Source organism: Rhopalosiphum maidis, chromosome 3 (genome assembly GCF_003676215.2).
Source record: "Rhopalosiphum maidis isolate BTI-1 chromosome 3, ASM367621v3, whole genome shotgun sequence".
NCBI classification, from domain to species: domain Eukaryota; kingdom Metazoa; phylum Arthropoda; class Insecta; order Hemiptera; family Aphididae; genus Rhopalosiphum; species Rhopalosiphum maidis.
Genome location: NC_040879.1, coordinates 17230302 through 17250360, shown reverse-complemented (window position 1 = coordinate 17250360; position 20059 = coordinate 17230302). Strand labels below are relative to the sequence as shown.

The following is a 20059-nucleotide window of genomic DNA, read 5'->3' as shown; positions in this document are numbered from 1 at the left end:
AAGTGAATGTAGGCGGTACTTGGAGGAGAGGGTCTAAAATATAAAAGAAAATGATAGAAAAATGAGAATTCTTATGCAAAACAACGACATAATCGATTTTGTTGTCATTTTAAAACAAATTACCGTACTAACATACTTACTCTTTTTGATCTATTTATTGAATTGATCAATCATTTTTTTCCTATAAATTTAAATAAAACAATATATTTTTGTTTAGAAAGCTTGACAATTCAATATAAAGCTCCTCATAAGTAATATTTATTTTTTACTGAAACTTAAAAATATAAAATTATAAAAGTACTATTTTTTTTTTTTTTTTTATATATAAACAATTTTAATGCTTATTTTGTGAAAACAATTGAATATGTAATTAAAAAATAACGATGTCAGTTATTTTTTTTCTAATTCAAAAATATTAATAGAGACTTAACATTTTTATACATATCATCATATTTTTTATACGTAATTACATTTTTTGTAAAACTTTTAGAAGAATTCTTAAGCTATTTTCTATTTATACCGTATTACTATTAGACAATTAATTAACAATGGTCAATAGTCAATATAAATATTTATGGTGAGATAAACTTAATAATAAAAGCAAATAGAAATGTACGTTTAGAATGGTTTTTCGTATGTAATGAATTATCATTAAATTCAAATTCAACGTGTAGGTATTAATATCCATTACAGTGAATTCCTCATCGTTTTAAAAAGATCATAACTTACTTAAAAATAATAATATCAATAAAAGGCTTTTTGGAGCCCTGTATAATAATCTTACCTTTATATGGTATAATATGTCAGTCCACTCTAATATCCAAAATGACAACACAATATTGAAACTGGTGAACGAAAATCTGGTATGTCGCACGTGTGTAAGACGGAGACGACACATGCGGGTACTAGGTGCTCTCAAGTATTATTTTCAAAAATCAGAGTGCTTGTTAATAATTCAGCCTCGTCCTTTCACCGCCCGTGACAAAATAGTTTTAATACCGTTGAAAAGATTTGTGATTTCAAAGACATATCAATATAATATTGTACCTAGGTATCTGATTGAACATTTTCTGTAAACGAAACTAAGATATCACTGTTTAACACCGCACCGCGCTAATAAAACACTTGGAAACTTAGTTTTACAAAAAAAAAAAAAAAAAAACAAAAAACGATTTAATTTATGGTGTACCCATGCACAATAATCCATTACGAACGTTTACATCTTTCTAAACGCCGCGGTCGAATCGAGCATACCTCCCTCAACGCAACAGCGCAAAGTAGTCGTCCCCTGCACACACACACACACATATATATGTTACATACGAATAGCGGTAATAAAAACTTCACCGCGGTATCTCTGTACCTATCTACCCAACAACGCCCAATCGTTCTATCAGAGCTGTCGTAATTCGAGAATAAAACCGGCGCGAACCGCGGCCCCGCGGACGCTCGGACCGCACGCGTTCACGTGTCGTGACAGTTTTTTCTTTTTCTCACATTTTTGCATTTTTACCGCCGGCCGCGCGTAGTGGTCCGCATTCTCCGAACTTTCAATCATCGTCGCCGCCGATAACGAATGCGCACCCCACCCCCACCCACATCACCGCCGTCACCCGCGCCCGACCAGCGAATCTACCCGGCGGTACGACACCCCAACCCCGCCGCTCGCCCAGACGATACGACGCCGACATCTCACGCACCGTCAAACAGCCTCACACGAGATAAGACGGCACAAGACGGATCGGAATATTTAGCGTTGCACGGCGCCCGCGACGCACCGGGTCCGACGGCGCCACGGCCCGCGGCCCGCGATCGCCGCCCGCTCGTAAGTCGTCGAGTATTGTGCTCAGGGGTCGGTGTGCCGGGGTGACGGTGGGTGGGAGGGGGGGGCGCCGTGCGGGGCGGCGGTCGCGATGTGGATGCGGCGGGGGGGTGACGGTGCCGCGGCAGGGCGCGTGCATACGTTTTCTGAGGGCGCGAGCGAGCGCGCGCGCGCGCACCGGCACAGCGTCTCGCCGGGTTGCCGAGGCAGTTTTTTCCGCGCTCAGTATACATGCATGCACGCCAACAGCAGTGCCGATCGTACGGCGTCTCGCGGTTGACCATCCACAGGCGACGTCGTTACTGTCGTCGTCGTCGTCGTCGTCCGCCGCCGCCGCCGCCGCCACCAACTGCCGCCACCGCCGCCACCGCCGCCGCCGTTGCTGCGATAGTCGCGGGACCCCAACTGTGGCACGCTCATACCTATTATTTCGGTAAATTTAATTTACTTCTGCTCTTGTGTTTGATATTTATCGTAAAATACAAGTATTATTATTATATTTTTTTTTTTTTTTTTTTTTACTTGATCGTCGCATAACTGCCCAAAAGATTAAAAACTAAAATGTTTCTAATTCATTACCGTTTTATTTAGGAAAAACCATTAAGCTAACGTCTGATTTTTTTTTTTTTTTTTTACCTTTCAAAACCTTCTCTATTCGAACTGATTAAAAATAAAACACGAGTGCACTCGCCTAGTCTTTTACGAATCGTGATAACCGTGTCAACTGTTCGAGTTCACTTAATACATTTAAAGACTACACCACCCCGTTGACATTCCCATATTATTTAGAATCGGCCATAATAGATATCGCTTACCGCTAGGTACTAATGCAAACGATGCATACACTATAAAATTATTAATCAGGAATGAAAATCTCTTGAAAGAAAAACTCCAGCGATGTGTTTTAAATTTAGAATACACGATACCGTGTTGCACTATACAATAATACACGAACCGAATAAATATAAATAAATCATTTAAAAATTCTACCTAGGTAGGTTGCAAATACATTTATAAAAAAAAAAAAAAAAATTATATTTATATTGTAATATTGTAAGAATCCCAATTTGCAGAACTGAAAATGGTCTTAAAATGCTAAATATTATCCATTTACAGACATAAATAATTTTAATCACGCATTCGTAACAAATAGCTAAGTAAATGAAAATATAACTTGATATTTTTAATTTTTAATAGTGATTACAAAATACAGTCCAAATTAAAAGTTTTGTTTAAAGTATTATAATGTTATTTTTGTTGAATAACCATACAACTATTGAAAATAATATAAATAGTCTGTTGTTTAGCATAATATATACAGTAGGTATTCAATAACGTTGTATTCAACTAGTAGGTTTACCGTTTTGTATTAATATTTCCGCAATTTAGACATGTTATGACAATATTCAAAACATCTTATTTTTTATTCAATACATTTTTGAAACATTTCTGGAGTTATTATAAAAAGAAATGTATTAACATAAATCATTGCAAAATTAACCATCCATTTTCCAGCTCTATTTTAATTTACATATTTTATGTACATTCTCGTTTTCTGTAAGATAGATGGATAGGAAATTTATGTAAATGTATTATATATTTATGGTAACTTAAATAATAAAATAATATCACGATGAATCATTTTTTTTTTATTGATAAATAACAATTTGATATAAAAAAATAAATATGTATAGAATAATTTAATTAAAAAATCAAATATTGGAATATTTTTAATTTAAGTAAAATTCTATTTAAAAAAAAAAACGATATAATAATTACTTTAGATATTTGTATTAAAACTATTACGCTTTTTAAAATATCAAAATAAATCACTTGTAGCACAATAGTTATAGAATTCATATCTTAAACACACCAGACTTAAAATTGCTAATGGTATAAAGGTTAAAAATTTATTTTTTTTTTTATAGTATAGTTTAGTTATTGATATAGCTAGTTGTTTAAATTGTAATAAGTATGTAATCTTTTTAATCGACTTGTTACGGCGTTTTATATTTTAAAATAACTATAATAATCTATTAAATACCGAAATTTACAAATTATCATTAATTTTCACATATTTTATTCAAAATAAAAAACATAATGTTACTATTTATAGTTTTTGCTTTATGAATGTTTTTGGACTGTAGTTAATTTGTTTTCGAGAAAACTGAAAACTAGTATAATATCTGTATTGTCAGCCGTTACTATCGTCTAATTTTCGTAGACCGTTTTGAAATTATCCTAGTAAATGTTACCTGTCGCAACTTTTTTGTTCAAGTCGTAATATATTATAAATATAAAAACATCAATTAATTATTAATTAACTATTACAAAAACTTAATAATAACTAATTATCATAATATATAAATAATAATAAAACCTTATAAGTTACAAAGACTAGATGTTATGTTAAATATCATTAAAAACAACAAATTGTACACAATTAATGAAAAATACTATAATATTGTATGATCTTAAAATAAAGTTTTAAAAAGTATATTGTGTATAATTGTAAAAATCTGAATAATATTTTTAAATCTGTCAAAAAATCGTCTTGATTAAAAAATGTCAATTTTTTTAAAAAAATAAAGAAAGAGAACACCAAATTGAAAAAAGTACGATCTGTTGTTATTTGAGTTTTAATTCATAGCATTTTTTTCTATAGTTGCCTCTATTTTTTTTTATTTTTTTTATATGAATATAAATTTGTTAACATTATACCAATTTACATTAAAAAAAATAATTTATTAAATATAATTCTATATTATTTTAAATCAAAAAAGTGTCATTAACTTAGCTTGATGTGGTTTGTAGACTGAATAAAAAGAATGATGTAGACATTTTGGTATTTAACTAATATTTTTATGCATAAAATTAATAATAATTACATTTACGTATTACCTGTAAAAAGAAGAGAGCGATTTAAATGTTAAAATTTCGATATTTTCTAGAAAACGATTTGATAATTTAGTCATTATAACCCAATACTAATCACACATTTTAATTATATAGTTTAGGTTTAATAAAATGAAGGTATTCTAAAAAAAAATATATATTCTTAAATGATATGTACTATGTAGGTAGTAACTTACCAAATATATATCTATTATAGTTATAGCCTTATTAGATTACGTTTGTGATCTATTTTTTATTTTTGTGGTTTAATAATGTTTTTAATTTCAATTACGGACATTATATTATTAATGTTACTATAACTATTATCTACTTTTTTTATTTTTTTTTTATTCGAAAATAAATATACACGAGGGCAAAATATAATATGCCCATTCAAAATCGAATTAAATCATTACACTTTAGGATAAGTTCTTCCAAGTTATATTGTTAATTTTGATGTAGGTAATTGCTTTTATTGTTTGTTTTATCATTATTTACATGGCTAATAGGTATATAATATACATCGAATACATCCATCGGTCATAATGCATATTATAATATAATAAATTGATAAACAATATTTGTAATTTACGTATGTCAATCAGCTACTGGTTCGTGTGTAATTAAGCTTCCGACACAACGACGACTATTTATGAATACACAATTGTCACAATTACTTGGTATATTATTAAACGTGAATTTGAGAGAGAAATCTCGTAAAAACTTATACGTTGAAGATATACTTGTGGAAAAGATGAATTCTTACCACCGGTAAAAAAAAAAATTTTTACCACTTACACAACGATTGTTCAAAGATGTTGAGATATGCCTTGGAATATAAACAAATATTTAATATTTAATACATTTAATTTCGGGATCTTTCTTTGAAAAATCATCAGACGACATAGAGAACAAAATCTAGTCTCTTAAATAATAAATAGGTAATACTGTTTTTAATTAACGAAAATAATGATGCTAGACAAATCTAATTTTCCATATAAATTCTATGTCCGTAGAGAAAATCCGCTAATGCCGCTAAAATAAGTAGTTATGTTTATTTTTACAAACCGACTTAAGGAATTTTTCTCTGAATGTCAACAGTTCACACGGATGATTATAATTAATGAAGTATCAGTATTAGGGTTCATATTTTTTAACTTAATGTTTAATGCCAACATAAGTTTAAAATTCACCATCCACCGTGTTTTATAATAAAAGAATACAAACATAAATTTAATTATAAGCGCATGTTTTGAAAAATAATCATTGTAATGTATATTTGTAATTATTGGAATAACAAAGTTATATTATTGTCTTAATATCTCGTACAATAACATGAACTTTGAGTGGCTTATAAAACTTAGTATGGTATATCTGCATACATATTTAATATGCATATATTATTATGTATTAATATATACAACGGTTAAAATACAATACTAATGTAATATGATTTTAATTTATAACGGTTATACGTATACGTACCATAGACAAATATATATTACACTAATACCAAGTAAATAATACAATTACATTTAATTTGAAAGGCCTGTAAGCTACATCTATAGTTACAATAGTTACATTCATAACAACATTCAATTAGTACATAAAAATAATTAAAAATACAACTTATTTGAATAGTTGTATTCAGCGTAAAATGTTGTACAAAAAAAGTGAATTATCTCAATTGTGCGTTATGCAGTCCACATAATATTATTCTGAGTATAAAAAGTGGCATACAACTATTACGATATAAAACTTATACAAATAATTATCTTAAAATAATTTATTGTACTCCATATTATTTTTTTATTTTAATATCACATTTTATTTTAATCTGGTTGAATTTTAAAAGCAATCATATCATATAAATTCTTGATGATTTATATTGTTAGATATTTCATACATATAATACGAGGTAGGTACGTCCAGAAAGTAAGTCCCATTTTTTATTTTTATTTTGTTTATAGTACTGTTTTAATTATTATGGTTTTCGACTATTTCGTTAACTTAATGGGGACATTGTTAAATCATTGTGAAAACGATTTCTTAATCGCACGCAAAGTGGTGAGATTTTAAATTAATAAAAAAAAAAAAATTGAAAATCCCTTTATATATAAGTTATGGTCGGTGATTTGTTTTTGAATGTAAATAATACTGAACTAGTGGATATCCATGATAAAATTTATGAAGTTTACGGAGAAAATGTTTTGAGTGATTCAATGGTTATATAGAAGATGGGTGCGGCTTTTCAATGAAGGCCAATGAACATTTTACGTTCATGACGAAGAACAGTTCGTCGACCAGTTCGGTCGACCATACTTGGTTAATGATTATTTGATGCGTGAAGTTGAATAGAAAATTTAAAAAACACGAAATTCACCGTGATATCATTATTTTCCATGAATTGAATTTTCAAAAATTGTATGCCAAAAGTTCTTACAGATAAACAAAGTGAAAAGTATAGGCAATGTACTTTAGTTTTTGTCACGATATAATGAAGATAGCGTGATTTTTTTAAGTCGTATAGTTAACAGGGGATGAGATCTAGGTATACTATGTCATGTCACCCCTATCAAAATGTTATCCTGAATTGGAAGCCTACAACATCGCTATCAACGAAAAAGGGCAAATAATACACATTGGCAACTCAGAAAATCATGTATACGGTATTTTGGAGCAGACGAAGAGTTTCGGCACTTTTGCTAATGGATTTTTCGGCAAGAGGTCAAACAACAATTAATGCAAATGTTTATTACGAGACACTTAAAAACTCAGTCGTGCAAAAAAGAATAAGCGGCGAGGTATGCTTAGCCGTGATATTATTTTTATCCACAATAATATCCGCCCACACACAAAAATTGTGACGAAACACTTTCTTCAAAATTAGAATAAAAAAAAGATGAGCAAGTAAGTACAGTAGGTATTGAGTGACAATAACTCGATCATTACAGTAATACAGTACAGCGACTGTAATAAATGTAATACATTTGAATTCAATGATATATCATTGTTTACGGAAAATGATTCTGTTAGCCTATATCATCAAATATATTCCATGCTATGTTTTTTGATTTTACTGTAAGTATTGCGGTAGATTGATCTAATTTTTGTGAACGTATTTAATTTATTATATTATTAATATATTTTACTTGTTATAATAATAATAAATATAAATTATAATCCATAACAAATCATGTTATTGATATTATAACTTTTGAGTCAACGCCACCTTATCGTTATATAAGGTTAATAAGTTTATGACGTATAGCATAAATAGGTAATATCTTAAAATTAAACTATACATATTATATTATTTCTTAATATTTGAAAAATTTAGAGCACATGAGGTAAAAAATAATGTTTTTAAATTGTGACAAAATAATTAATATAATTTCACCCAAATATCAACAAAGATTAATTGTGTATTTATTTAGTTTCAGTATGAAACATTTGGGAGGAATATTGTATTAAATATTCAAGTCTTAGCTATAAAAATTGGATAATTTTTAAATTCATTATTATAAAATACACGTAGTTTGTAAATTATCGTGGTTTTTATGACTTTAATCGAATATACAAAAAGAAAATGTACCTACCTATGTATTTTTAATATTTTTATACAAGTATAAAAATAACTGTTGTTGGATCTTATATTAAATTTTCAAAATTTTTAACAATAGAAAATTTTTATTAATATAAATAGAAAAAAACTAAAAAAAAATGTCTTTTAATAATTCTAAAGAGTCAAAATATTTTGAAAATTAAACCATATTGAAATATTATATTGTATATAAAACATTAATATAAATATTTGGTAAAAAGTGTCCATCTACCATTAATGTTTTTTAAATTACAAATATTAATAACAAATATTTTGAGGAAAAATAGTTATTTCGGCGAAATGATGCATTGTAAAAATTATTTTGGACATCAATAGACAGTTTTTTTTTTAAATATAGGTTTAAAAACTTATAAGAAACCTTGTATTAATATTTAAAATCTGAGTAGTTAATATTATGAATTTTTAATTATAAAATAATTTGCTAAGTTATACAATTTTGATGAAATTCGTTATTTTTCTTTAAAACTTCAAGCGCTTATAAAAAATGTTTGTGAATTTACGTTACTTGTTTTTTTAATTCCTATTAATAAAAACTTATGCAAAATTACTGAAATTTGTAAAGTTTTTGACTGAGTGAAAAATATTTTATCGACAATAAAAAAAAACTTAAAACAAATTGAAATTTTCAATAGTCTTGAGCAGTCAAAATATTTTGAAAATTATGTCATGTAAAGATATTGTTTATAATATAAACCTCTATGTGAACATTTTCAATTTTATGAATTTTCGTTTTAGATTTAAGACAAAATAAAGAAATCATTTTTTTGTAATATTTTATTATATTAATAACTGGTTTGGTGTAAAAATTACCGTTTTTTCCTAAGTTTATTTTGTTTTCCCCGATTATAAGATAAATACTACCTAACATTTATATACTTTTAACAATCAGTTGAAAATCATAGTATTTTTAAAAAGGTGATAACAGAAACAAAAAAAAAACGAATCATTGTAAAATCAATTCATTTATCACTCCATTTAAAATTAAAAAAATTATTTGTTTAACAAATTAATATATTAATTGTATTATCTAGGTTCTATCATAAATTAGTGTTCTAATCAATACTTTTTAAATTACTATTTTACTATTAATAATTTGAAAAAAAACATAATTTTTTATACCTATGCATTATTCAATAGATAATAAACATTTACCAATATTAATATTTTAAATAAAAAAGCACTTCAGTTCATAAAAAAAAAGGAAAACATATACAATTTAATTTTAAAGTTTAATAAAAGAAGTCTATAATTTTTTGAAAGAAATGTTTATATAATATATACATTTATTTAAAAAATACTAAACGATAGAAAATGTAGAATTTAGTAGATAAATAAATTCATTAATATATTTATTCATTAGTTATTTTTAAAATAAAGAATATATTTTTATCAATTCAGTTTATTAATTAATAAAAATAAATATACCTACCATTTTAGGTTTTTAACTTATAAATTAAATTATTTTATTTAAAATACTATGATTTACATACTAATATAGAATCAATAGTATTATATAAAAAAATAAACACTTATGCCTATTGGTCTTTTTTTCCATACGGTAGTCACTTGTTACTACTTAGTTCATTGACATTATATTATACATTTTATACAATCAAAGTATTAAAACTAATTAATTATATTATTTAAAAAAAGATTACATTTTGTATATTACATTATACGTAGGTATATTAATGGTAATATTAATGAATTTATTTCTTAGTAGTGAGTAATTATTAATATGATGTGTATCTCCACAAATATGGAAGAACCATAGTGAAGACTTGGGGGGGGAGAATCCATTTAAACGTACGCCACACACATATTAATTACCTTATACATTTTTAAATATTATATAAACATAAAACCTATTACTTATACTTATTATTTAATTATCATTTATATATGGTTTAATATCTATCACAGGGTGTGGCAAAAAGAATTAATAATTGAATATTTTTTGTACTAATCAATATTACATTTTTTTTTTTGTATAATTTTTAGACTCTTGCGCTATATTTACGATAGATACCAATTCGTTTTTTTTTAACTATTGAAAAAAATTAAATTAAATTATTTTTGAGAAACCTCAAAATTTTCAATTTCTTAATTATTACAAGTTAATTCTTAAACAGCGGATAAAACGACTGTAATTTTTTCCATTGATTGGAACCCACGATCAGCTAACCGCTCCTAGGCATCTAGATGTCTTAATCAGGGCTTGAAAAAGCCACAAACCATTAGCCCATATAGGTCAGCGTACTCAACTTTTTTCAAACTCCGGGCCACATTTGGTTTATATTTATACTATAGGTCATATATATACTTCCGCTGTCCTTTTTTTGTTTATTCTGATAAGCACTTTAAAACAGAAAAATAAATATACATTATATTATTTTTTACAACTACAGTATTAGATAATGCAGGTTTTCTTTGACGTAATTGTATATCTTATTTTAAATACATTAAGATTAACTAGAGGGGGCTAATTTTATATTTGAGAAGGCTTAGCCCCCTTAGTTTTGATTATAGGCTTAAAAACGTACAACTAATGGATCATTAATTGTTTGTGTATTTGTATATTAGTTAACTTATTATTAATAGTTATATTATGCTTTATAGCTTGATTTATCTACTCAATGAAGTTGCTTAATATGTAAATTACATATTAATATATTATATTGAAAATGTGAATAGCATTACGCTTGTAATTAATATTGCATAGGCTAATTTGTGTGTATAGCTGGTATTCAAACTTACATTTAACATTCGTCTTTACTTTATTAATCGATTGTTCTTTGGTCTAATGTCTAACGGATAGACTAAATATGCTAAAATTGTTTGTAAAGTTTAGCATATTTTGATTTAGTACTTTGAACCATCTATGCTGTTCCTACAATTAAATAAGAATATTAATTTCTTATATCAATTTCAAATGGTTTCTCAAAATGTATTTATATATTTTTATAAAATCATTATGAAATAAAAAATATATAGGTTACAATAGTATAGCTAATACGATTATATATTTTTTTTAAGCTAGAAGCTTGTATTAGAAATATATAGTAAAAATAAATAATCAATAAATTATGGGAATATAATTAAAAAAGAAAGAACAGCAAAAAGAGTAAATTATAAACAAATAAATAAAAAACATTTTACCGAAATTAAAATAAATAGAAATATATTAATGACTTAAACTTACTAGTCATAAACGAGTTTTTTTTAACATTATTATTTGAAACATAATTATTATTTTAAAACTTTAATTGTATGAAATTTAAAAACGGTCCCAAAAGAGTTAACAAGGGATCATCCAAATGATTTACAGGTATATTCAATAAGAATATAATATGGTCAACTTTCTCCTTTCCACTCGAAAAAATTGTAAGTATTACCATTGATTAAAATTTTAAAAATAAACACAGTGGTAACATTTTTATAGAGAATAAATTTAATAGATAGTACACCAAATTCCCTACAATTTAGTCTTGTTGATCCTTTTAAAGACCATTTATTTTAGACAAATTAGAATTATATTATTCTAGTGTATTTGTATTATTTGTGAAGAATATTATCAGCTAAACCATCCCATACTAGTTGCACATATTTATATATTGATTGATACAAGGCAAAATATATATGCGTTGTTTGCTTAGGTACTAGAGTACCAGACCTTTAAGCTTGTAGAATTTATAATCGAAATTAGGAAATATCTGTAATATAATTTCGTAGTTCATAGTATCAAAAGACTTGGCTAATTCCAAGAATACCGCAATCACCTTGTTGCTGTTATCTAACTCATTATAAATATTGTGAGTCGTATTAAATAGAGCAACTCGGCACGTATACATGACCTTAATTCAAATTAATTTATTTTCTGTCAGAAAATGATTTTCCTCTTCCCACAAGATTAATCTATTCTAATTATTTTTTTAAGTATTTTGGTAAAATTACTGAACGAGCATATTAGCCTATAAGTTTTAACATTTTTTTGCTCCTTAGCTTTGACCGCTACTTTAAGATGTTCTAAAAAGATACATTCCTGTATGCTTAAGTTGTAAATTATGTATGATTATAGTTTAATCGTTATCCTAGCGAAACCTACAGCTGTGTTGTTTTTTACAATTATTAATTATGTTTGTAACATCCGAGTTGGTTATTTTTTTAGAAAAAAAAAAATATCAAATGAAGTATTTTTAGTATCATATATTTTATTGAGTTGTAACAATATTACATTATTTTAACAGAAAAACTAAAAGAATCTCAGCTATCTTTTTATTTATATAGTTAAAGAATTCATTGAAAATATTAGCCACCTAATATTAGCATCCTTATGCTTAGGATCATTGTTAGTATCATATAGCTGATCATAACTAATTATAGTTTTGATTATATCTATATTATTAGGTTTAGTACAAGTGATTAAAGGAGAAATTACCAATATTAGTTTCAGAAAAATTATAATCAAAAAAGTATGGCTTATATTTATATTTAACAAAAATAAAAATAGCATCATTTAGATTTCAATTTATGGTTAAAAAATATAATTTATAACCATCAATAGAATAAGCACATGCAGGGACTGAGAGGATTATGACAAGTTTTAGTATCTTTACATTGATTTTTTTTCACTATTTAGATTATTTTTTAAAAATAGAACTAATTTATTAAAGTTAGAGTACACTCCTAATGTTACAACTCGAAATATTAAGATTATTATTATGAGTAATTTTATTAAAATGCAAAAATTCAGAAAAATATGTGTAGTAATTTGTTTTATAGCTAAGAAATCCATTAATATTTGAAGAATTCTCCATTAATATATATATGAAAAATACAGATAAAAATATTTAAAGCTATGATTTTTTTCTCATTTTAACTTAGATAAAACGTACTCATTATTAACTATTAAGGATTTCGTATTTTAATTTTTTTTTAATAAAAATTTTAGAATTCTTAAACCATACATACACATGTACTCTGAATCACGAGCATAAGCTCTAGTTTTGAAGAATCAATTTCTATTAAAATAAGTTAGATGATCGTTGTGTGTAAATTTTGATATTACTACAATTTGAATTAACAGCTGTAACGGTCAAATGTGATTTTTTCTACACTTTCAAACATAGATCTCTTGTTTTAAAGTGATACTACCAACGTATCAACAACATTAGTGTTCAAGTATCTACGGTTATTGGTTTTTAAATTACAATGAAATGAGAAAATCTATTTGATACAAAAAGTGATTTTTCAATTTTGCATAATTGCATTGTGATTCCCTATTAAACATTAAATTTCGATCTTTTAATAGTACCAAAAAATAACATTTATCTACATTTTTTAATAAATATTTTTAATCAAAAAAACAAATTTTAAAAGAACATTATTGTTACTGTTATTTTATAATTAGATTTAATATCGGCATTGGATTTATGTCATGTTTTAAGCAATTGTTGAATCTGTCTACAGTTTTTGTTTGTTTTCATCAAAAATAATTTCTGAACTAAAAAGCATAAATTCGTAAAATTCATAATTGTAATTGCATTTGTATTATACATTCAACTGAGACAAAATGGAAAACGTTAAAGAGATTGATTAATTTAAGCTCGAGCGAATTTAGATAATTTAAATCGTATAAGTATGTATAAGTTTTGGCCTTCGGCAATCCTCGGGTAATATTAAAATAATTAAAAATAAACATAGCAAAATAATAATAAATAATACAAAAAAAAAAAAATTATTAAGTAGCAAATAAAATAATTTATGAAGTTTTACACTAATTAGGATATTGTAAATTCTTGTTTTTAATTATTGATTCACATACTATTATTCTCAGTGGTGGTTAAATGATTTTATAACGGAGAGGGGATTTTTAAATATGCACTGATTAATCATTAAAATATAATTTATGGTTATGCATTTAGCAATTATGCCTAATATCAATTTTTTAATTTAAGTAAATAAGTAGGTACTTTATTTATAACAAGTGAGGAGTATGAATATTCACGATCATCGAACAGGATAATTCCAGTATATTTTGTATAAGTAGCTAAATATTAATAATCATAATAGGCGTTGTTTTGAGAAAAAAAATAAAACAAAATTTAATACATTAGTTAACATTATATTACAATATGTCAATATGCATAAATTTAATTGTTATAAATGTAAAAGAAAAAATCATGGGGATCTATGTCCATCCGTTTGACCAACTAATATTATTCTAATATTAAGTATTAACTTTATGAATAATTTATACATTTATTAATTTAAGTTAGCTATTGTAAACACCACGAAGTATAATATATTTTTGTTAGTAGATTTCATTAATTTGTTTAGCTGTAAAAACGTGAAAATTCCACTGATACTATATTTTTGATCTGTAATAATAAACGTGTAAACCTTGCCAGTATAAAATGCCGATCAATTTAATTTTCAATATGATATTTTTTTAAATGTATATTTATACTCGTTTAAATGTAATTAGGTATCCAATGACACTGCAGAATATTTCAAGTCGATAAAACGCATCAGTGGAATTCACATGATATAAACATAACTAATAAACTGAAAATGGTGAATTTTACATAGTATTATGCTTAATGAAGTGAAGCAAAACTTGTCATAATTCAATAGAAAGTGTAATAATAGAAAAAGTTGAATAATAAACTTATGAATTTTAAATTTGTTATTTTATATTTCAGATCCAAAAGTTATGTAACGAAACAAAATAAAACTATTTAGTACATTTTTACTGAGAACAGGCTCAGACTTATTTTATGAATGTTATTTCCATTATTAAAAATAAAATAATTCTTACGTATACCTATTACCTATTGAATATTCTAACTAAAGATGTAGTAAGAATTTGTTACAGTGTATACGAATAAAATATATTGTGTAAATTATTTACTTTCGACTTCTACGTCAATATACATTCCATAAGAGTAACACGTTTATATCTACATACCTAATTATTAAATACCCGCTTAAAATATTATTGAGTTAAGACTTTGAGATGATTAAACGCCTTGTTAGGTTAATTAATTTTAAACTAAAATACAAATTTATTAAATAAAAGCTTAATTTTGTAGAACATGTTCGTAAACATTAATAACGAAATTATAACGATTGTTTTGCCTCGAGCATCTTTGATATAGCTGTACTGTACAATCAAATTGTGGTGAAATTATTAATAGGAAAAGCCGATATCTAAAAATAATTGACATAATGTAATAATATTATTGAACAGTCTATTTTAAGGAAAATATGGAATTTCACAAAGTGATGTTTAATATCACAGTATCTAACGGTAAGATGAATTGATGATAATGACATAGGTAACGTATTTAATAATACAATTGTTTTAAAATGTTTTCCTTAATGAGATTGCTGTGGAAGATTCTATTACTACAGAAAATACAAATCTACTCCATAGTATGTTGCAATAATTTTTCGGGGTTTAGCCAAAGATTGATATAAGTAATATAGTCGCTGTGATTGAATAATGAATGCTATAACAATATTGAATACTAGACATTTTAGTCATACAATTATTTTCTTAAAACGTTAATAACTTGAAAACTTTAGTTAGTTGAAACCTCTGTAAGTCGAAAACATTTTATTTCCTTATAATTCCACTGTTTATAGAAAAATCCTTACATATTTATTAGTTATAAATATATATTATATAAAAAATACTTTATTTTATCAAATTTGTTTAGAAAGTAAAGTGAAAATGTCTTTATCTTTCAAAAACAAAATATATTTATAAAAATAAAATATATAGATATATCTAAACATATAAAAGTAATAGTTAATCATATAATTGGTTTTAGATTTAATTCCTATAAAGTTACAACAATTTTTAAATATTTACCCATATACTCGTATAATATATACAAACAGTAGTCAAACAAATTCACACAAATTACGTACTATTCGAAAAATGGATTGTAGTGAGGAGTGAAGAACAGTAAGAACACGTACATTATTAATTTTATTACAGTAAATGATCCGTATGAATATTATTCAAATAATGTTTTATCAAAGTTGATTAAACGCTCATGGTCATTGTGCCATCATAATACATGGAAGATAACATTAGATCTATACGCTGATATATTTTCCACGGTACCTCTTGAGTTCGAGTTTAAAAATATCAACTTATAATGAAATAAAAAAAAGAAAAAATGGTTTAAGAAATATGAGTTTTTCTTAAATCAACCACATTATAAGCATTTCAGGTAAAATAAAATATTAACGAGTTTCCAGATGATTTAGGAACATTATTTCCAAACGAAATCCTGCATTTTTTGAAGTCATATAAGGTTTTAAACATAGATAACGTAAAAGTATACTAAAAACGAATCAAGAAACGTGTGTTCTTGTAAAGAAAACATTTTTTTTTTTTTGAGAGAGAGAGGGAGAGAGAGAGATGTCCTTATCTGACATGACTTTAAGAATTCTTTTGTGTAAGTACACATAACACATATTACCACTTGTTTCACTTAACGTTCCTTTTTTACTCTGCAAAGAATAAAATCATATTTAAAATTAATTTTCAAAAAAAAAAATATTGCTTTTTTTAATTTGAAAGCAGTGTCTTTTGGTAAAAAACAATTGGGGAGTGAGCGTGTTGATAATACAGTGACTGTATCTGTACTTTGGTGTTGTGTGATAACAACTTAAAAACTATAACTATAAAACTTTAACTTTTCCTCATTGACATTTTAAAGTTAAACAATTTTTTTCTTTGTCCTTTAAAATATTGTAGAAACAATTGTCCAGATTCCTTCAATTAGCTGTGAATTATTCTTTTTTTAAAATGAAGGTTGACCACCAAATCAGGTAGAGAAAATTTTTTCTTGTTGTTTTCAAAAATCTTCATCACTCGACTTCAATTAATCAATTTCATTAGCGAATATATTGAGCAATTGGATTTTAATGTTAAACAAGTTATCAACATCTATACTTAGCACATTTCTAGGATTCGGCATTGAGCACTGTACATTTTTATATATTTTTTAGGTTGTGGTTTACCTCATTTTAACTGTTTTCCTTTTTTTCTACAGTTTTATCATTATTTTTTTTATATATTCTATCTTCTATAATCAATATTTTTTATGTATATGTTTTTACGTATTCTTGTTATTGTGAGTTTTTTTAACTCCAGTGATTTTTTTGAATATTACTATGTTTAATTTTTCTTTATGTGATTATCACATTGAATTTTTACTAATATATTGTTAGCTTAAGTGACTTTCTTAATATTTATAATTTTTCCCCTCCCTTTTGATGATACTTTTCTGTCCAACCAATTGAAATGTATTATAAATATAATATTCGTATAATAATATAGTCTGAAATAATTAGATCATATCATACAAATCCAAAAAAAACCATAACTGATCCACGCCTTTCAACCCATCTTAAAGAACATAGACTTTTTAATTATTTTTTTTTACATTTGCAATTTTATCAATTTTTTTTTTAAATTATACATCTTGTCTTTTTAGCGTTTTAAAAAAAGACACATTATTTTTTATGTATTTAAAGTGTTTCGAATATGCTTTGTGTTATGTATGAGATATCGTTAAATTTAATGAATCAAACAGCAAGAGGGTATAATCTTCTTTCAATGTCTTGCACACCTTATAATAACTTTCAATTCATATTTCATGTCAAAGTTTTCATTAGTGATATAACACGGCAACTATTTAATTTACAATTACTTATGTGATTGTATTATTATGTCACCAAGGAGGCATGACAATTGATACAATAACCAATTTTATTTCTAAAGTATAATATATATGTCTAATATAAATAGAAAAATGTATATACTCTATTGGTTCATTTGGTTCTCTATGTGTATTATAAATATAATATATATATATATATATATATGTACTATCATTATCACCAAATATTCAATCGAACAAGTTTAAAATATTATCCATCATATTTATTGTATAATATTAATATTTCCTTATATTTTTCAGTTTCTATTATTTAAATAAAATGAAGATTCAAAAATCGGATGCCATGATTCGAACAAGTTTACTGACAGTTCAAATGATAATCATCGCTCTCAACTTAGTCCTGATTGTGGTAGTGATCAACAAGAGAAAATGCAAGGTATTGTTAAACACATCTGTATAGTTAACCATATTACTAAATCCAACAGATTCCTAAAAAATATTTAATAATATAGCTCGAACGATTAATAGTACTATTATATTTTTAATACAATTTAAAAAAATCAGTTCGACCAGAAAAGAGAATTGTATATAATATTTAATATAGTTGTACATAAACCGGTTTGCAGGAAAATCGAACAGTTGATTTTTCAGCGAGTGTCTCATATGGTAATAATAACAGCAAAGATGATAGAGTAATAATAACAATTATAATTTAATCACGATGAAGATTTTCTCTACATAGAGAACTAAATAATGAACCGGTATTACAAAAGTGTATTGATAATACGCAAAACGTTCATAAGAACTTCGTAGGATAGTGCAACTAAGAGGAGTAGAGATGCAGTAATACCAATTCTTTGGAACAAATTTTTTTTTTTAATCTTCTTGTAATAACTGATAATATTAGTTCGCGAAAAACTAATTGAATTACATAAAATAAATAATCTTACACTGTTAGAGACGTATATAAATAATTATACATTAAATTAATTAAATAGATTACATATTAACTGATGACAATAATGCACACTATACAATATTATTTCATCACTTAAACAATACATATCCTGTATTACTATGGCTTTAGTACCTACGTACCCATGTGTGTAGTACTTCGATATTTTGTGAGAAAGGTAGTGTGATTGGTGTTAACCGCTCAATATTTCATCTATGTAAATGATATGGTTTTGTGGTGAGAATATTAAGATAAAAAAGTACCTATGCTTCCAACATCGAGATAAAGAATACATCGGAGCACGCACTCATACGATGAAAACGAATCACAATGACAAGAGTTACCTCCCCTATAGTTGGGTAACAATTGATTTGAATGCATACAACTATAACGTTTTATGATCTAACAATAATTGATCAAGTTGGTCATATTTTACAATTCAATAATCTTATATTATATCATGATCGTTAATGAGATATAATAACATAGTATAATTAACATGCACTTTAAAATCTTTATTTATTTATTTTTTTAAATGTGTACAGATTTTAAATTTTTAATATTATGATTATATATATATGAGTGTACTAATAGAAAAGCAAAAGGTTCGTCTACTGTAGATTTTCATTTATTCGATACTATACCATTATAATGTGTATAGAGTATAGTTATGATAGCATATTTAAATTGTCAACTATTAGATTTTAATTTTTAGTATGAATCTGAATAGAATATAGATATTGTCCATTTATTAATTTAATATAATATGTAAGTTGTATGTATATAAATTAAATTTGTTAAAAATACACATCAACCATTCTAGAGTCTGTGTTTTATTTAGATGAATAATAATATCAAGGCAATATAGTAACAAATCGTATATTCTATTGAATTTCCATAATTATTCAATAATAATCTTTATTCATGTGTTGTAAATATTTTATATTATGTCTGATACCATATGGTATTAAAATAAAGGAAGAAATACCAAATATGTATATATATTTAAGCATAATTAATATTAATTGACTGTTTGAATTTTCATAGTTTTAATGAAC

The 20059-nt window shown here is 25.8% G+C and overlaps 1 protein-coding gene across 1 annotated transcript in view; it reads left to right on the top strand.

Moving 5' to 3' along the window:
• The first annotated feature begins 2090 nt into the window (after positions 1-2090).
• LOC113556938 (probable G-protein coupled receptor 158) overlaps positions 2091-20059 on the top strand; it is a 31799-nt gene continuing 13830 nt past the window's right edge. Inside the window, exons 1-2 of the mRNA XM_026962181.1 lie at positions 2091-2255; positions 18347-18482. Of these exons, the coding sequence (XP_026817982.1) occupies positions 18366-18482 (117 nt within the window). The 5' untranslated portion in view covers positions 2091-2255; positions 18347-18365. The remainder of the gene's footprint in view (positions 2256-18346; positions 18483-20059) is intronic.